Source organism: Drosophila obscura, unplaced genomic scaffold (genome assembly GCF_018151105.1).
Source record: "Drosophila obscura isolate BZ-5 IFL unplaced genomic scaffold, ASM1815110v1 contig_216, whole genome shotgun sequence".
NCBI classification, from domain to species: domain Eukaryota; kingdom Metazoa; phylum Arthropoda; class Insecta; order Diptera; family Drosophilidae; genus Drosophila; species Drosophila obscura.
This window is the reverse complement of record NW_024542808.1, coordinates 239,190-260,022: the sequence shown is the minus strand read 5'-3', so window position 1 is coordinate 260,022 and position 20,833 is coordinate 239,190. Positions and strand designations below refer to the sequence as shown.

The 20,833-nt window shown below is 44.1% G+C and overlaps 1 protein-coding gene across 4 annotated transcripts in view; it reads right to left on the bottom strand.

Annotated features, from left to right (window-relative positions):
- The window catches only part of LOC111074873 (unconventional myosin-VIIa), a 348,050-nt gene that overhangs the window by 221,970 nt on the left and 105,247 nt on the right, over positions 1–20,833 (bottom strand). For 3 of the 4 annotated variants that reach the window (XM_041594218.1, XM_041594219.1, XM_041594220.1), the window contains one exon: positions 6,267–6,403. The exons of the other annotated variant lie outside the window; for it this stretch is intronic. In XM_041594218.1, coding sequence (XP_041450152.1) covers positions 6,267–6,403 — 137 coding nt within the window. The remainder of the gene's footprint in view (positions 1–6,266; positions 6,404–20,833) is intronic. 4 annotated transcript variants of the gene reach the window in all.

The following is a 20,833-nucleotide window of genomic DNA, read 5'->3' as shown; positions in this document are numbered from 1 at the left end:
GTGGACAGGGAGCTAATCGCGTCCATACCATGCTAAAGAGGCAGCACCAAGACGTGCGAAAGGCTGATTGGAAGATCCTGCACATTGGGAGCCCATTACCCAACGAGGGGGGTTAATGTGCGATCCTGCAGATCAGCAAAGACGCGGAGGATCTGCTCGCCTCCAGGCTCGGGAACATGGCGAGGGACATGGGTAGCGTCTACATTTTCCTCAAGAAGCCTCACCCCGAGGACAAGGACGCGCACACCGTGCAGGTACTATGGTACTGTGGTTTCTGGCTGGAGAGTCCTTGAAAGACCATTCTTGTCAGATCATAAGTACAGTAAATTCAAGTGCGAATTCAAACACTCTTCGAAGATAACTGTCTATAGAAACGCCAGAAACACAAACTGGGAAAAGTTTAAAAAGACAGTTACTTCGAATTTCGCGACTCGCCCGGGCACAGTGAAATCCGCGGAAGAAATAGAAGCGTCCCTAGAAACACTATCCAAGGAACTACTGGACGCGTACCACGCATCATGCCCACCCTCGAGAACAAAAAATACTACCAAGCCCCTCTGGTGAAACCATGACCTATCGCTTCAAGGAAACAACCTTAAAGAATGAACGATGAACGATGAGATAATCAATAAGAAATATAAAAGCCTACTCAGGGAGTACAAGAAAGAAACACGCAGGGCACAAAGAAGCTCGTGAAGGAACTTCTGCTCCAATATCGAGAAAGTCCCAGAATCTGCTAGACTCCGTAAGTTGCTATCAAAGCAACCCACCATACAGAGTCAGCAGAAGCGAAATGATGGACAGTGGACTGAGGGCAGTGAAGAAGCCCTAACCGCACTAATGGAAGCTCACTTCCCAAGATGCACAAAGGTTGCTGACGCTACAACGCATCAGGACCTAGCAACTGACCTCTAAGAGAATCCACTGTGCTATAGACTTCTTTGTGGGTATAAAATCATCTGGACTAAACGGTATATTTCAAACCATGCTACAGGTTACCAAAGATGTAATCACCCCATGGCTCTCTGCAAGATACTCACCTTACCTGAGCACAGGCATATCCCTATCCAATGGAGGACCTCAAGGATTGTCTTCCTTCCAAAGGCAGGAAAGTGCAACCATATGAGCCCCAAGCTTTATAGACCGATAAGCCACACCTCCTTTACACATCAGGAACGATATGGGGGACAGATAGCAACCAACCAGATGGCACTGCATTCGCTAGTAGCCACCATCGAGAGAGCCCTGCAAAAAAAAGTATGATTTAGGAGTGCTCGTAGACATATCCGGAGCATTCAACAACGTTAACACGAATGATATAATGGATCGCCTGAAAGCGACCAACACGCAACTAGCAATCAACCTCTGGATAAAGAACTTTCGAAGTTGTAGACGGGTGTTTTCAGAGTGGTGAAAGGGGCGCACAGAGGCACACCTCAAGTGCTGTCGCCCCTCCTGTCCAATCTGGTGGTGGACGACTTAATCAAGAGATTCGAGAGGAGAGTCCAAAAATAACGGCTTATGCGGACGACATAAGAATTCTTATTATAGGAGAATTTCCATCGACACTCAGCTCTATAATGGCATCAACACTCAGGGTTATGTGAGTGGGCGGAAAAAGTAGGACTCAGTATCAACGCGGACGAGACGGACTTCATCCTCTTTACCAAGAGATACATGCCGCCATGGATCCCCCCGAAAATCGACAGAACCAGGCTGACCTCAAAGAAACAAGTCAAATACGTCGGCAGAGTACTGGACATCAAGCTGGCATGGAGACCCAAAGTAGTGGAAAGGGTGAAGAAGGCCACCATTACGCCATTTGCATCCAAGAAGATGCTTAGCAGCACATGGGGCATATCACCTGCTCTAATGCACTGGATCTACATCTCGGTGGTGCGACCGACTGTGCTGTGTGGAGTATTAGTGTGGTGGCAGGCTATGGAAAAGGAGACTTACAACAAGCTTATGGAGAGAATTCAGCGGCCGGTACTGCTCTGCATCACTGGGGCGCTGAGGTCAACCCCAACAAAAGCACTCGAATCCATACTCGGAATCGACCCCCTGGACATCCACGCTCAACTGATTGCAGGAAAGGCATCACAACGCCTAGTCGCATCAGGCAACATGTCGCTACAACGATTCGGGCACAGTTCAATTGGCCGAGACATGGTTAGTGACCATGATTACATGATCCCCAGAACTTGCCTGGATGTCGAAACAACCTAATTCATGGGACCCGACGACTGGACAGAGGGTCGGGATCAGACTCAACACCCCAACATCTACACAGACGGCTCCAAGATGGAAGAAAGAGTAGGAGCGGGCATATATTCTACAGACCCTAAGATAAGGCTATCCTATAAGCTACACGACCAATGCAGCATATTTCAGTCTTCGCCACACACGGAAAGCGACAGAGGGAGCTCAGTCTACGGCAGCTCAGTTCACACCACGCTGTCAACCTGGACACGTGGACAGCCAGGCGGCAATAAGATCCATGCAGTCGTCAGCGGGCAGTTCAAAAATGTCCTGGCAAGCAGGGAGGCATAAGATTTCTTAAGCACGACAAAATCTACTGGGTTCCCAGCCACCAAGGCATCGATGAGAACGAGATGGCGGACGTTCTGGCTAAGGACGGCGTCGGGCTGGCGACCGACAGAACTGAGAACGTGCCTGTCTCCCTTAGAACGCTACAAAGCGATTCAAAGAAACGGACCGACACACAGGTCAGAAGCACCACCTGCAGAACCTCGAAAACCATATGCAGTACTGGCATCACTGGAAGTTGCATCCAAGAGGAAGCCAGGGGAACTGCTAGCCTTTGCCAAAAATATTTCGATCTTCAAAGACTTCGAAACCTCATAAATATACTCAAGAAGGTTCATACACCCCCATCCGGAAAACTAAGGTCCGGGTTAACCTAACCTAACAACTGACTCATTTTTATTGGCCTTCCACAGGTTCGTTGGCGCGGCTGGATATTCGAAGGAGCGAGCCGCCACTTCAACGCTGTGCGGAAGAGGCTTGTGGAGTGTGAAACGAAATTCGCGTCAAAAAGCAGATGCGAATTTGCGTTCATACCACCTCAAGCGCATTACAGGGGAGGCCTATGGGAGGCAGGTAAGAAAACTGCCACGCAAATGGAAATGGAAATAAAAAAAAATATATTGCTATCGGATAATATGTAATACGAAAACTGCTATTCAAGTTTCAGTCCTAGCTCACTTCCAGCCTGATTAGGACCCAATGGTCATTTGCATTAAAAAGTTTAGTATTTTCTGGGATAAACCTTCACATAACATTTTCTTGTACGGCCACGTTGATATCGATTGGCGATAGACCAAAAATTTATTTTGGGCAATACCAAGAATGCTCAGATCAGCTTAGTTCAACTGTTATTGATGAAGTAAAAAACTGGTGTCGCAAATTCAATTGTGGACGTCCATTGTTGCAGAACGAACTTAAAATTAATTTTTGTGCCACATAGTTTCGACGCTGTGCGCAAAATGATTGAGTAAGATCGTCATGTCACATACCGTTAGATTGAGATATCCTTGGGCACTAGTATGACGACCATTAATACGTTTTTCCATGACCACTTCGACAGTATGAATGTTTTAAAGCAAAAGAGACTGATTAAGGCCTGCTTTAAAGCCAAACAGGCTGATTAAGGTCTGTTTTATATACACTTTCTTCTGAGTGCTAAAAGTGCTGCGAAAATAGGTTCAAATAATTCAAAATAGGGTTTCATATTCCTGGAGAATATTGTTAACGAGAAGGAACGTGTGAGTCGTTTCTGGGGACACGACTCTACTTATACCCGTACTCAGTCAGTATATACATACACTTTTGAGCTTATGATTTTTTAGAATTTTAGAATTAAAAAAAAAATTTTACATTTTACATTTTTTTGCTACATATGCTATCTACATCTACATATAAAATGTCTATTATACATCTAACATGTAGATTGTACATGTTCCATTCATATTCTACATCTCCTCCGCTAGGGGTTGCTCGCGCACTGAACGCGGCAGAGTGTGCGAGCGAGAAGGAAAATGAGTTGTGTTGTCGTGGGCGGGAGGGGCACGGGGAAGCAACAGAAAATTAATTTCTTCATTCTGGCTATAATTATGATCCGATCTGATTCAGATTCGGCAGTCTGGTAGATATGGCCATTCTCTACGATACTGCGTTTTTAGTTTTATCGTTTCTTAAAAATTGTGCCTGCCACAGATTTTCGTCCTTTGTGGGGGCGGAAGGAGGCGGGGCGAAATTTTGAAATACACTTGTAGCAGTGTGATATCACATGAGTCTGGAAACCAAATTTGGTTGCCCTAGCTCTTATAGTCTCTGAGATCTAGGCGCTCAACAAGACAGACAGACAGACAGACAGACAGACAGACAGACGGACAGACAGACATGGCTATATCGACTCGGCTATTGATGCTGATCAAGAATATATATACTTTATGGGGTCGGAAACGTTTCCTTCTCTGCGTTACACACATCCACTTTTACCACAAATCTAATATACCCCTTAACTCTTTTTTGAGTACGGGTATAAAAACAATAAAACCACTTCCAGCCGACTAAGTTGTATGCTATCACATGAGCCTGAAAGCAAAATTTGGTTGCTCTAGCTCTTATAGTCTCTGAGAATTAAGCACTCATCAAGACGGATAGACATACATAGCTATATCGATTCGGCTATTGATGCTTATCGATCTACGTATATATATTTTGCAACATTCAATACAATCGTGTTGACGGAATCAAAAAAGACGTTAGCTCTCAACAATATCTAAACCTAAATCCACAGTTATAAATTCCGTGGTTGCTTATGATTTTATTTTAATTATATGTCGGAGAATAAGAAATTGTATTTCATCAACAATAAATTTTAATAAAAACAACAGCTGGTTCGGCTCATTTGGTATAGACTCAATGTTGCTGACAGCAGAGTCTGAGAGCGAGAGTTGCTCTCAAATGAGCATGGTGCAAGTGTTGGAAAACGAAGAGTGGATGCAGTCCAGTTCTAGAGGCAAAAGAATGAACACGTGCGACTTGCTGTGTTGCAGAACATTCATTGAGATATGGCGGACGAAATAGAGGCGTTTGACAACATCGACCATGGCCCAACATATACATACATAAATATATTAAACAAACAGTCTTAAACTACTCAATTTAATTTGATTCAAAAAATTGACATTGTATTTAGTCTTTGTCTGGTTTCCCAGCCTGAAACTCTCCAATAAATCCTACAAATTCCTTAAATAATAGCCAATGGGGCAGAATTACGTAATTCTACCGTTATTTGCTATTTGCACTGACCACTGACCGCTACGCCTACACACAACATATTTCGCCTACTTATAACAACAAAATTGTACACACATAAACTCTATTGGATCCGCTCGACAATTTTACTCTAAATCAACAGCTATTGAAAAAGCTGGCTAGCTTAACAGGCTTTAAAGATCTTGTCGGAACTGATGGTCGAAACCGAAAGAAAAAAAGAAATGGTTTTAAAATGATGTAGCTTTAATTTTTTCTAAACTTTAAGTATAATTTGCAAAGATTTGTTTGTAAATCTGAGCTTCAAGTCGATCATAAAAAGTATGTTTGGTTAACACACAAAACCGTTTGTGGTATATTATTTTTGTATAAGTGCATTAACTAGGTTTTGTTTAAGGTATTGTTCATTGTTTGGTTACGCAGCAAAATAGTGGACTTAAATACATAGATTATAGCCAGTGGTGCAGCAGTAGAGTATTATTGTTCGTTGTTTGCACTGCCCACTGTTTACAACAATAAACCATATTTAATCTGAACAACCATAGTCTCATAAATAAACATATCGCAAAACAACGCTACTGAAAAAGCTCAGTAGCTCAACATTCATAAAAATATATGGAGAAACGGCTGAGCAAAACTATTTAACCCTTCCGCTAACCCAAAAGAAGAAAATCTCTGCTATCTACAATTTTCAAGATACAAAAAAACCGAAAACTCCGAATTATAGAGAATGAACATATCTACCAGATCCAGACTCAGATCCGTTTTCCATTGTAACTAGAAGGAGCAACTCAATTTCCCGTGGAAACGCTACCCCTTTTACGCGCTTGCTCATTCTATCTCTTTCTGTTTTTCCCCAACACTCTTCCTCATGTAGTTTGCGTCCTCTGGTGGAGGGGAGTTCCCTATCATTTCGTTTTAAACAATATCATAGTACATATTGGTAAGGTACAAGAACTTACCATGGTTTAGTACTTTGAAGAACATCTATTAGAGACTGGAGCTGGTGCCGAAAATGATCACTAACTGTACATTTCGTTTTCGTTGACCCCCGTGGATAAGTCGAATAGTTTTGTATAACGTTAAGAAATTGCGGATCCTAAAAAAAAATTTAGGATATCAGTAATTTAAGCATTTTAATGAGGTTCGATAAGCTATTTCCATAATAATCTTTTATATATTTGTTATATGACTTAAAAACATAGTTTGATTTAAGATTAAGGCAGTTTAACTGTTTAAATGCAGCAACTGTTTATTATAATTAGTGCTTTGAGATTCCACTTTACTTGGAAATTAAAGACATTAAGGCATTTACTAAGTCATAAAAACGGAAATAAATAAAAATGTGTACAATCGAATTAAAACGAGAAGGAACGTGTGAGTCGCTTCTGCGGACGCGACTCTACTTATACCCGTACTCAGTCAGTTTATACATTTTTGAGCTTATGATTTTTTTTTTTTTTAGTTTAGAAATTTAGTTTTTAAATTATACATGTACCATTTTTTTTTAAATTCTTAAGTTCTAAAAAATCATAAGCTCAAAAATGTATATAATGACTGAGTACGGGTATATGTAGAGTCGCGTCCCCAGAAGCGACTCATACGTTCCTTCTCGTTTTTTTTAATGATAGATAGAGAATTGGCATGGTTTGCACAAACAAAGTTGTATTTTCTATAAATAGGTTCCTCAAGAATTAAAAATTAATCTAAGAAATCTCAAATTTGGTCCAAAAATGTGCCTACTTTGTTTCATTTCTACGCAGCGCGTTCACAAAATTGAATTCGGTTTTTTTTTAATGATAGCCAGAGTATTTGGCATTGTTTCTATACTTTTACATTTCTATATACAGATTCTTTAAAAAATAAAAAAAAATAAAATTAAAGCTGGTTGAAATCAACGGAACAATGATGCAAAAACAGCTGCAAATGAACGTCTTGATATGCAAAATCTACAAGGTGTTGCGATTATACCGACGGCAAAACAAAGAATATTGTTTATCACAAAGCATTGCAAATATGTTATTAAATTAAAATTATCATTGTTTAATATCTATGAATTCCTAAACATTAAATTAGTAAGCAGCAAAGCGCGCGGGGCTGCAAGTCTTCAATAAAATAAAAGGCAGATGAACAGTCAGTCGAAGCCTAACGTATTTTGGAACGGAAACTAAAGAGGTTGCAAAAGAAGATTCAAATTGAGGTGATGATAGATGATGTGGAAAATGAAAAATGTTGCGAATTATGTTGAAAATAAAAAACTGTACGGAGGTACAACAGCAACACATCATTTTAAAGTAGCATGATCAAGGTGAGCTTATAAAGGATCAAGAAGGAGTAATAAAGGACTAGAGGGAGCGTTGTGAGTCGCTGCAGTAGCTGCGACCAAACTTTTATACCCGTACACAGTCAGAATATATGTGAACTTATGATTTATGTGAAATTTGTATATATCTACAAATCTTCAATGTAGACTATACATCTCCTCTGCCGGGGGGCGCATGCACGCTGAACGGGGCAGAGTGTGTGTGAGCTAGAGAGAAAATGAGTAGGGGCTGAAGCGATGGGATGAGTTAGCAACCAAAACTTAATTCCTTCTTTCTGGATATAATAATTATCTGATATAAACCTGATTCGACAATCTGATAGATATGGTCATTCTCTACGATGCCAAACATTTTCGTGCGGGCGGAAGGGGGCGGATCGAAATTTTAAAATGCACTTAAAACAGTGTGATATCACATGAGAATGTAAACAAAATTTGGTTTCTCTAGCTCTTATAGTGTCTAAGAAGGACAGACGGACAGACAGACATGGCGCTATCAACTCGACTATTGATGCTGATCAAGAATATAAATATTCGTACCTAAGGGGCTCGGAAACGTATCCTAATATATCTCTTAACTCTTCGATTACGCATATCACAAAGGATAAAGCTAAAGCCAAATCACACAGATAGGCAGCTATGGCAAACAAGATGGAAGCGAAAGGGACTACCGCTGACAAGAAACTATAGGAAAACTCTGAAGTAGTTTAGCCTCTTTGTTTTGTGCTCCGAACTTGTTTTTTATGTTTCCCTAAATGACCAGTGTTTTTTTTTTTATAAAATAAACCTTCACAAAACTCCCTAATTAATCAACAATCATGGAATCTATCCTTAAGGAATGTACCGAAAAGAAATTGCACACTTTCAATGTAGCCTGATGAATTCAGCGTTGGTTAAATGCTCTCTTTTCACTATACGCCCTTCACTTTCAATATGGACTCGAATTGAAGAACAAGTTGCAAAAAAATTGTGCACAATTACTGCATCGAAAGGCCGGCGAAAATCGTCCAGCTGAACCCTCCCCGAAAGTGCCGACTGAGCAATGGGCACTGCATTATCCCGGACAACGGGGAAATGCATTGCCGCTTGCTCTGTCCGAAGTAATCCAGTTTTTAGGTACGGCAATGGTCCAGGTCTTCCCGATAACAAATCAGTGGAACTGAACCAGGGCCATGGCTGGAGGTGCCTGGCTGGTAGGCATAAAACTCCAGGGGGTGGTTCACCCGATTAATATTAGCTGTATGGACCTTCGGGCCACACGGATCGCAGAGAGGGTGAAACAAGGACTGGGATGTCAGTCCAAACGTCGGTGGAAAGCGTGACTGCTACCACCAGAGGGCACGGGGAGGAACAATCCTCTCTGCGTGTCGCCAGCGGTCACAACTCTGATGTGGCGGGAGCAGGTCATATTAGTTTCAAAGCTACTGACACCAAAACGCCTCACTGCCAGCTGAGCCGCACGAGTGTCGTTGTCGAAATAGACTTGGACCTGGAGAGCGTGCTCAGCGTAAGCAGAACGGAAGAAGATAAGAGGGATGCGAGGGGATGCGCTGTTCACTCGAATGGAGGAGGACCCAACAGCCCCCCTTCCCACGTTCGATGGTGCTGGGTGGCTAAACGGGGTCAAAATATGTATGGATGACCCTACGCTGAGGTGGCTGACGCAAACGCCAATTGCAGGCGATGTGGGAGAGGGCCCGACTGGAGGGTGTGGACAGGGAGCTAATCGCGTCCATACCAAAGGCGAAGGTACTCTTCCCCATCGCAATCCAAGGTGACTGGGCACTGAAGCTGCTAAAGAGGCAGCACCAGGACGTGCCAACGGCTGATTGGAAGATCCTGCACATTTGGAGCCCATTACCCACCGAGGGGGGTTAATGTGCGATCCTGCAGATCAGCAAAGACGCGGAGGATCTGCTCGCCTCCAGGCTCGGGAACATGGCGAGGGACATGGGTAGCGTCTACATTTTCCTCAAGAAGCCTCACCCCGAGGACAAGGACGCGCACACCGTGCAGGCACTATGGTACTTTGGTATCTGGCTGGAGAGTCCTTGAAAGACCATCCTTTTCAGAATTAAAACACTCTCCGCAGATAACTGTCTATAGAAACCCCAGGAACACAAACTGGGAAAAGTTTAAAAAGACAGTTACTTCGAATTTCGCGACTCGCCCGGGCACAGTGAAATCCGCGAAAGAAATAGAAGCGTCCCTAGAAACACCATCCAAGGAACTATCCCTATCCAATGGAGGACCTCAAGGATTGTCTTCCTTTCAAAGGCAGGAAAGTGCAACCATATGAGCCCCAAGCTTTATAGACCGATAAGCCACACCTCCTTTACACATCAGGAACGATATGGGGGACAGATAGCAACCAACCATATGGCCCTGCTGACCAATCTGCTAGTGGACGCCTTATCGCATTCGAGAGGAGCCCAAAAATAACGGCTTATGCGGACGACAAAAGAATTCTTATTATAGGAGAATTTCCATCGACACTCAGCTCTATAATGGCATTCAACACTACGGGTAACACTAGTATCAACGAAACTCCAGCCCTTTACCAAGGATACATGGATCCCCCAAAGCGACTGGACACAAGCTGGCATGGAGCTTAAGTAGAGGGTGAAGAAGGCCACCACTACGCCAACTTGCAGCCAAAATACTTACACGCATATCACCTGCTTAATGCACTGGATCTACATCTCGGTGGTGCGACCGACGTGTGTGGTAGGGGGGGGGCAGCGGCCGGTACGCGCCCGGGGGCCACGGCCGGTGTACGAGAGCCGTTCTCTAAAATCGGAAGAAGAAGCGAGATATAAAGACTCTTCGTTATATAGGGATCGTCAAACTCCTTTGACCAACTTTTTATAAACCCAAGCACGCCCATGGCCTTGTTTACCATGGTAGAAGTGTGTTCAGAAAACTTTAATTTGGGGTCTAGTTTAACACCAAGATCATCAAGGTAATTCTCTCAAGAGAACCACCGCAGAAGCTATAAGGAGCCAAAAAGAGGCTGGAGCGATGAAATGTCATTACTTTGCATTTCGAGGCATTTAGGTGTAACATAATTGCACAAGACCATGACTAATTGTTATTGAGATCGGATTTCAAGCGAGAGTGAAATGAAATGTCTGTCGCTACACAATAGTAGCCGATAACACTACTCAACAAAATTGAACTTTTTCTTTGCGCTGTGGACCAAAACGACTTTTTGTGATAGATTTCGGAATTTACAAATTTGTGTAGTACTTTATTTTGTTGTATGGTTTAATTTTTTTTTTTAAGAATTTGTAATATCTGGTATTTTTTTCATGGTTTTTTTTCAGAGGTAGTGCTTCTATTTTTCACATAACTTAAGTATCTTATATCTGGTTGCATAGAACTTTACAGTTCTGAAAAGCTGACAAACGCAGCTATAAATTGGACCCAACCACGTTGTATCTACAGAAAAAATACTAGATTTTTTAAAAATTCTTAAAAAAAAAGTAAACCATAAAAAAAAACCATATAAGAATCTAAATTTTGGGCCACAGCCTAATTCTAGTGTTGACTAGTGTAATCCGCTCTTGTATTTGCGGATAAATTGAAACATCGTTCACCACTTCGTTTTCGGGTCGAATGCTGTTCTAATTTAGGGATTTGTGTGCGTTTTGCGCAATAAAAGTACGTTTGCATCATATCATATCTAACGTGGTTCGAGATTGGTGCTTCGAGCCAAAGCTCTTATATTGAAACATGGCTGAAACATCGTTCGCCACTTCGTTGTCGGGTCGAACGCTGTTCTAACATAGAAATTGAGCGCGTTTCGTGCATTAGAATTCCGTTTGCTCATATTGGATCGCATGTGGTTCGAGCTTAATGTGTCGTGCCAAGCTTGGCGTTGGTTGCGTACGCATAGCTTAGCGTTTCGCGCATTCGCAGTCCAGACGTCCGTTTCGTAGCGGATCAAACGTGGTTCGAGCTTGGTTCGCCGTGACATAGCTCGGTCGCGTTTGTTGCATTTTGTCTTTTCGAACTGTTTCGTTCGTTGTCGCATCGAACCTAATACGTTTATACGTGGGGAATTAACCAAATTTAGGTGTTCTGTCAAACATTGTTCTCATTGAACGCAGTGCATTTAATCAGGTTATCATCGCCTTCTCTTAATAAGTTCGTCGGATCTCTTCAAGTGGAATTTATAAGTTAGACACAGACAACTTTTGTATTATATTAATCAACATGTCTAAAGATCGTAGTGAAGAGATGGGAGCGGGATGGGATGGGAGCGGAATGTGTGAAAGCACGAAGCTCACAAAATTATATGTGAGGTTGGAAAAGACAAGCAAAGATATTGTAAGGTTCCTATTTCAGGCTGAGATATGCATCAGTCTGTCCAGGGTCCGCTACAAGAAAATGTTCGGGCTGATGGACTGCCTGCTCTTTCGGCCGATCTTGGCCCTTTTATGCAGCTGGCGATCGCACCTGAGACCCGGAAATAATTTCTTATGGCTAACTTATGATTATTGGGTGACAATAATTGTGGGGCGTGGTATGTGGTCTAGAACTATGGTTCGTTACACCCCCCTTTCTACCAGGTGGCTGATGGAGAGATAAGTGGCGTCGCTTGGCGGGTGCTGAGGTTCGCCTTTTTCCGGGTTCTCCTGTCCTTTGGCTTGTGCCGAGTCTTTGGATTCGTCGGTGTTAATCTAGTCACTTTAGCGTGGCGTCGGTAACGTTATATTTTCTACTGCTGCTGTGATCGTGATTTTTCTGCTGTTCTGGGTGCTTTGTAGTTGGTCTCTGCTTGGTGGGTCGATTATTCTATATGACGATGGTTTTCTCGGCGGTTTCTTTTGTCCAGGCATTCTTGAATCGGCGGTGCTATGTCAGGTGGCCAAGGATCCGTCGGTAGTTCTGGGTCGTCTTCGGTGGGTTCGGTGGCTCCGGGGTCAAAGGTTTGATTCGGGTCTTTCGGAAGGATGGGTGTGTCAAATGTGCTTGACGGTTCGATGCTCCGGTGGCAATCGCTTATGTGGGCGATGATTGAGGAGGCGTTGGACGTGGGTAGAGTAGTTTTGTAGCTCTTGTGGAATACTTGGGTGGTATTGTCTCCAGACTGGTGCATGAACTGGCTGGTCGCGACGATGTCTCTTTTGTGGGACCAATGGCTTGTTTGGGCGACGAAGATTTCGGACATGGCTCTAGGCATGGCTCGGTGCATTGGGCTAGGAGTCACGTCGGTACGCGGAAGGTACTCCAATGTGTCGGCGAAGATCTGTGTAGCGTCGGCCGTGGGTACGAGAGGGCGGCGGTCGGTATATCGTCCTAGTTTCCGGGCCCGCGTTGAGGGGCTCTGTGGATATCAGTTCAATTATGGGCCCCGACCAGCGTGTTAGCGTGTCTGTTTCCCGTGTTTCTGGGCTGTCGGATGGTGGCTGCCGATGTCCATGTTCGATGCTGGTGTTCGGCTTTGAGGGTATCCGTGTGTTCATTTCTTCCGTTGCGGATTCTGTGCGTGCTTCCTCTGTTGTTTGTGTTGGATCTGGGCTTCCTGTGTCGAGCGCCGGGTTCAAGTGTGTTTGTCTCGTGTGTGAGATCCTCGTGGTTTGTTTGGGATGCGTGTTCTCTGTTGTTGGCCTAGGATGCGGTTGCTCCGTAGTGGCCGTGTGACTTGTTTTCCCGATTGCTTGGTTGCTGTTTGCTGGATTCGTGTTCTCCGTAGTGTTCCGTTCCTTCGTTTTCGTTGCGATTGGTTTGGGTGTCAAGTGCTGCGTTGCGTTATTGGGTGCCGTGCGCGTTGTAATAGGTCGTGGACGTGGGTGCGTTGCGATTTGTTGGAGTTTCTGGTATCGGGGTTTGGCGTCTTGTACGTGGATGATAGTAAGCACGGGTTCGGTGGGCATGGGGCGGCGGTCTCGTAGCTGTAGCAGCGTGGAGCCGCATTGGATCGTCGTTTCGGTGGCACCTAGGAGGTCCATGCGGACAATAACTTGTCCCAACATGTTTGGCAGGACCAGGAGCGGGATTTGAACCTCTTGTTGATCCAGCTTGATGTGCGCCAGTAGAACTTGTGAGATCTCTCTGACCGAGCCATCGGCCAGGCGTATGCGGACGCATGCATCTTGTAGGTGGGTTTTGTTGACTAGTTGTCGCGCGAAGTTTGCGCTGATGAAGCTTCTGGATGCGCCGGTGTCGATTGTGGCTTCCGTTGCGTGTCCTCTAATGGTCACCATCGCCACTATCCGGCCGTTGCTTATGTGTAGAGAGTTATTTAGTCGCGGTTTGGGGGAAGCGTCGTTCCCGGCTGATCCCATGTCAGTTGGGGACGCATGTCGTTTCCCGACGTGTTTTGGCGGCAGCAATTTACGGTCCGTGTGCCACATTCCCAGCAGAATAGGATGGAGGGATTATAGCAGTCGTATGCCACATGCCCCGCTTCACCACACCGGCGACAGGCTGCGCGTGGGTTGGTGATGGGGGTGGTGATCATGTGATGGGCTACTTCGGGATTCGCCGTACTGTTTGGATGAGCTGGTGGTCTCTCTGGTGTGTCTGTCGATTCCCAATGGGGACTCAGAAATGGCGTCTGGTGCGAGTCGCAATTCCTCTGCTCTGAAGCCGGCCTTGCGTATCTTGGAGTGTTCCGCGGGGGTGCGAAAGTGGTCGGGATGGTCCGCGCTTGGATGCTCTCGAACTCGGTGGCCAACATTGTGAGCTGTGCTAAGCTTTGTAGTTCGTGTCGCCGCACGTACATCTGGTATGCTGGCAGGGCATTGTCGTAGATCCTGTTCAGTTCATTGGCTGCGTCTTATCCGGCGTGGTGCATGAGAAGACCTATCTCGATGAGGTAATCCTTGAACAATTCTCCTACCGCTTACTTGCGGGCCCGGATTCGGTATTCCAATTGTTCAAAATACCGTGGCGGCAAGAAGAACGTCAAGAATCTTTGGCGGAAATATGCCCAAGAGCTGCCTTGTACTTGGCTGGTGCGGTACCAGCGACTGGCCCGATCGGTGAGAAGCTCTGTCATTGGCCGATGTACGAGGAGCATCCTACTGGCTTGGCGTATTGCCGATCAAGGTCTCCTAGTCGAACCCAGGCGTCCTGCGAGAGTGTTCCGGCGACTAATGCGGCGAATCTCTTTCGTCGTTCCTCGACTGTTCCTTCGTTGCCAAATCCAAATTCCTCGGCAAGGACTTCCAGTTCGTCCCGACGGAGTTTGTTGATCCAGCTGGTGGTTACTCCGGGATTGGTGTGGTGTCCCTCGGGGAAGAATTCATCGGGTTGGCCGTCTCCGTGGGCTTCCAGGGTTTACTTCTGCGCTTAGTGGTACTGACTTACGTTTGGCTTGGTGGTACTTCTGTACGGTAGCACTTTCGTTCGATACTCGTAGGATCGGCACTGCGGCACTACTTGTTCGTGACCGGATTTTGCGTGGGCGTGGTTTTTGTGCTTGACGAGTATTAGTCCTCGCTAGCGTAGACTCTTTCAGTGGCCGTGACACAAAGTGACTCCACAAAGCTCCGTCTTAAGGGTTAGTCGCCTTTAAATTACCAAAAAGTCCCTGCTCGGGCGCCACTTGTAAGGTTCCTATTTCAGGCTGCGATATGCATCAGTCTGTCCAGGGTCCGCAACAAGAAAATTTGTAGATTGTATGGGAACTTCAGGTTTCGGGCTGGCCTTGAAATGCAGTAGACAAGGGGAGAAAAATGACGACGCGGTAGTTTTGTGGTTGTTGGTTTATTCTTTACTGTCTTTATTCGCTTAATTGTTTACGTTCTGAGACTTGCTGGTCTGTGATTGATTATGTGGTGCGCTGCTGGACTGCGTAGTGCAGTGTCTTGTGTTCGGGCTGATGGACTGCCTAGTGCAGTGTCGTGGGTGTGGGCTGATAGACTGCCTGCTCTTTCGGCCGATCTTGGCCCTTTTATGCAGCTGACGATCGCAACTGAGACCCGGAAATAATTTCTTATTGCCAACTTATGATTGGGTGACAATAATTGTGGGGCGTGGTAAGTGGGTCGAAGCTTGGTGCTTCGTTGAAAATTGGCTAGTGGGTCAGTGGGGTTTTGCTGAGAGTGTTTAGCTGAGACTGCATCGCAGTAGGTGCGGGCTGCAGTTGGGAATTGGGTGTTTGCTACCTCTGCATCGCGGTAGGTGATATCTGAATTTGGGTCGATGTTTCGAGGCCGAATGGTTGCGAAATATCGCCAAGAAGTGGGTGACCGAGAAATTCGTGCTGTTTTTTTCGCTGATTGCGAAATAAAGCAGAATGGGTAGAGTTGTTGATCGAGAGTTCTTAATTTTAATAATTGCGTGCGTTGCTTAATAGGCCGTTTACATTGGGGCTGCGTCATGCTTTTTTGCGTCTTGCCGGAGACATCTGAATTGATATGATATCTGAATTTGGGTCGATGCTTCGAGGCCGAGTGGTTGAGAAATATCGCCAAGAAGTGGGTGACCGAGAATTTCGTGCTGTTTGTTTTGGCTGATTGCGAAATAAAGCAGAATGGGTAGAGTTGTTCATCGAGAGTTCTTAATTTTAATAATTGCGTGCGTTGCTTAATAGGCCATTTACATTGGGGCTGCGTCATGCTTCTTTGCGTCTTGCCGGAGACCCAGTGGTGGCAAAAAGTTGCGTCGGTCTCTGATTCATGTGCGTCTATTCGATATATTCGATTGCTTGTGCTCATTTATGCGCTTTTCTGCCTATCAGCGCAACTATCTTCACTAATGAAAACAAAAAACAGCTGACCAGAGAAATTAATTGTGCACCCTAAAGTATGTCTGAGGAAGGAAAAGGTAAAAATATGCATATAATATTTAAAACAAATAGTTTTAATCAATTCTGACATTAGATAGGAGATTTTTGTGGACACCTGCGGCCTTATTGACTCTGCTCGACCAATAGGAGGAAAACATAGATGGTTTCCGGGGAGTTCGCAAGAAATCTCATATTTATAAGGAAATAGCGGATGCCTTAAAAGAGTTTGGACCTTCTCATGTTGAGGTGAAGAACAAAATAGAAAATTTGTCGAGGAAATACAGGTAAGTTACATGCCTACCATTATTTGAATTATTTAAATTAATTACACTAGTCAATCAAATCTATCAGAAAAAGTCATTTTGGTTCACAGCCTAAATAAAAAGTTCAATTTTGTCGAGTAGTGTTATTGATGAAATGCATTCTTTGCAGACTTCTCATGTGTAACCGAGGATGTTACTAGTGATTTCTATGCTGACCAGAGCAATACCTCAGCGACCGAAAATTCAGGTGGAGATACCTCTGGTTCCCAACCAAAACGTCCTCGAGTCGACACAATCGTCGAAAAACTACTGGAGGCAGAGGAGAGAAAGCTGGAGGTGATGCAGACAGTTGCTCAAAACTCGGCGAATTTTCACAAGAAAATTCTTGAGCTGTTTGAAAAACGGCAATAACGGCAGTATTTTAATAAAACAAAATATATTTAGTTAAATGGTTAAAATGGTTTATTTATAAAGGTTTGTTTCTAAGAAGTGGTGTGAAAGAGCGCTCCTTATAGCTTCAGCCCGTATGTTCGAGTTTCCCAGCCAAACTTCATGCTGAGGTTGTTCTTGGACGGTGCAGTTCTACAATAAATTGTAACTTGGCTGCAGACAAGCCCGCCGCTTCCATGAATTTTAAAACATCCTCTTCATTTTGCTCCACCGCAGACAAAATAATGAGGTATGTTTCTGTAAGATTCCTCGTCTTTTTATTCATTATTGATTTGATTAAAAAAATTTGTGTTGCTGTCATCAGCTGTTCTCAAGACGCACGTCTGCAATGTAAACGCCTTTTCTGCTTCATTGCGTCTATTCCGATATCGATAGCAGACGCACCCAGTGTAAAACGGCTAAAAGACTATTTTATTTTCCGGATGTGCTGACGCACCGCTATTTGTGGAGAACCGTGGTTCGTTGACTCTGTGTATATCAGTTTGATTATTGTTGCCGACCAGCGTGGATACACTGACACTCCGCCGTTTGTGACGAGCCATGGCTAGAACCATGGTTCGTTACAATATAAATCGAATGATGATAGCATTTGAGGAGGGTTCAATTTCGCTGGATCCATTAAAAATCCAATTTCGTTTGGAAATATTTAACTCTTATATTGTCAAAGCAATGGCCCTGCAGTCGGATATCGATGTACTAGACCCTGATAATTCGGATAGGGCCAATAGGTCCCCTGAACTACACGTAAATTCACCTCCAGTACACCATCACTCGAATTTGCCAAAATTGAAGTTGCCGAAGTTCAGCATGCCGATTATAACAGTTTATTAGTTTGTTTGAAAGTTTGGTATATTCCGAACCCTTCGGTGTCCAATATAGAGAAGTTCAACCATCTCATATCATGCTTGTCCGATGAAGCCTTGGGAATCGTGAAGGCGTTCCAAATGTCAGATGCCAACTATCCAAAGGCATTAGAAAGTTTGAACAGGTTGTACGACAACAAGTGTTTAATATTCTTTGAGATACTTGCCCAGTTATTTGACATTCCTGCCGTAACCAAGCATTCAGCGTCTTCTTTGCGATCAATTATAGATACAGTGTCAGCCATTCTAGAGTCGCTTTTATCCTTAGGAGATCAGCGAGAGTATGCTAACGCCATGATAATACATCTGGTGTTATCTAAGGTGGACCCATATACGAAAACAAAGTATGAGGAGCAGATTAACTATGATGAGCTGCCTTGCTGGTCGGATTGTGAAAAAATGTTGAACCGGCGGTACCAACACCTTTCAGCAGAGGAGTCATCCAAAGCGAGAGGCAATCCAAAGTTTGACATGCCTTCGACCAGCAGATCGTAATTTTATTACGCGGGGGCCGAAAAATCGATATTGTGGCGCCAACCATCCAATCGAAAACTGCCAGGGATTTGGGGCGATACCCGTCTTGGGGCGTTTCGAGTTCGTAAAAGGGAATTATGCATTAATTGCTTCCAATCTGGACATTCTCTAAGTGCAGAGTTTGTTCACAGAGGCATCACACCCACTTGCACAGATATGCTGCTCATAGCGTAGATTCACAAAGTCAGGCAATAGGGGTACAAGCATCGTCCCATCCTGCGCAGGTGAAGCAGGCATCCAATGAGCCCGAGCATGTCAGCCTTGCCACAGCAGTGGTAAGAGTTCGGGACAGGTTTGGCCAAGTTCACTCAGCAAGAGTGTTGTTGGATTCGGTTTATAAGGAAATAGCGGATGCCTTAAAAGAGTTTGGACCTTCTCATGTTGAGGTGAAGAACAAAATAGAAAATTTGACGAGGAAATACAGGTAAGTTACATGCCTACCATTATTTGAATTATTTAAATTAATTACAATAGTCAATCAAATCTATCAGAAAAAGTCATTTTGGTTCACAGCCTAAATAAAAAGTTCAATTTTGTCGAGTAGTGTTATTGATGAAATGCATTCTTTGCAGACTTCTCATGTGTAACCGAGGATGTTAGTAGTGATTTCTATGCTGACCAGAGCAATACCTCAGCGACCGAAAATTCAGGTGGAGATACCTCTGGTTCCCAACCAAAACGTAGACAGACAGTTGCTCAAAACTCGGCGAATTTTCACAAGAAAATTCTTGAGCTGTTTGAAAAACGGCAATAACGGCAGTATTTTAATAAAACAAAATATATTTAGTTAAATGGTTAAAATGGTTTATTTATAAAGGTTTGTTTCTAAGAAGTGGTGTGAAAGAGCGCTCCTTATAGCTTCAGCCCGTATGTTCGAGTTTCCCAGCCAAACTTCATGCTGAGGTTGTTCTTGGACGGTGCAGTTCTACAATAAATTGTAACTTGGCTGCAGACAAGCCCGCCGCTTCCATGAATTTTAAAACATCCTCTTCATTTTGCTCCACCGCAGACAAAATAATGAGGTATGTTTCTGTAAGATTCCTCGTCTTTTTATTCATTATTGATTTGATTAAAAAAATTTGTGTTGCTGTCATCAGCTGTTCTCAAGACGCACGTCTGCAATGTAAACGCCTTTTCTGCTTCATTGCGTCTATTCCGATATCGATAGCAGACGCACCCAGTGTAAAACGGCTAAAAGACTATTTTATTTTCCGGATGTGCTGACGCACCGCTATTTGTGGAGAACCGTGGTTCGTTGACTCTGTGTATATCAGTTTGATTATTGTTGCCGACCAGCGTGGATACACTGACACTCCGCCGTTTGTGACGAGCCATGGCTAGAACCATGGTTCGTTACAATATAAATCGAATGATGATAGCATTTGAGGAGGGTTCAATTTCGCTGGATCCATTAAAAATCCAATTTCGTTTGGAAATATTTAACTCTTATATTGTCAAAGCAATGGCCCTGCAGTCGGATATCGATGTACTAGACCCTGATAATTCGGATAGGGCCAATAGGTCCCCTGAACTACACGTAAATTCACCTCCAGTACACCATCACTCGAATTTGCCAAAATTGAAGTTGCCGAAGTTCAGCATGCCGATTATAACAGTTTATTAGTTTGTTTGAAAGTTTGGTATATTCCGACCCTTCGGTGTCCAATATAGAGAAGTTCAACCATCTCATATCATGCTTGTCCGATGAAGCCTTGGGAATCGTGAAGGCGTTCCAAATGTCAGATGCCAACTATCCAAAGGCATTAGAAAGTTTGAACAGGTTGTACGACAACAAGTGTTTAATATTCTTTGAGATACTTGCCCAGTTATTTGACATTCCTGCCGTAACCAAGCATTCAGCGTCTTCTTTGCGATCAATTATAGATACAGTGTCAGCCATTCTAGAGTCGCTTTTATCCTTAGGAGATCAGCGAGAGTATGCTAACGCCATGATAATACATCTGGTGTTATCTAAGGTGGACCCATATACGAAAACAAAGTATGAGGAGCAGATTAACTATGATGAGCTGCCTTGCTGGTCGGATTGTGAAAAAATGTTGAACCGGCGGTACCAACACCTTTCAGCAGAGGAGTCATCCAAAGCGAGAGGCAATCCAAAGTTTGACATGCCTTCGACCAGCAGATCGTAATTTTATTACGCGGGGGCCGAAAAATCGATATTGTGGCGCCAACCATCCAATCGAAAACTGCCAGGGATTTGGGGCGATACCCGTCTTGGGGCGTTTCGAGTTCGTAAAAGGGAATTATGCATTAATTGCTTCCAATCTGGACATTCTCTAAGTGCAGAGTTTGTTCACAGAGGCATCACACCCACTTGCACAGATATGCTGCT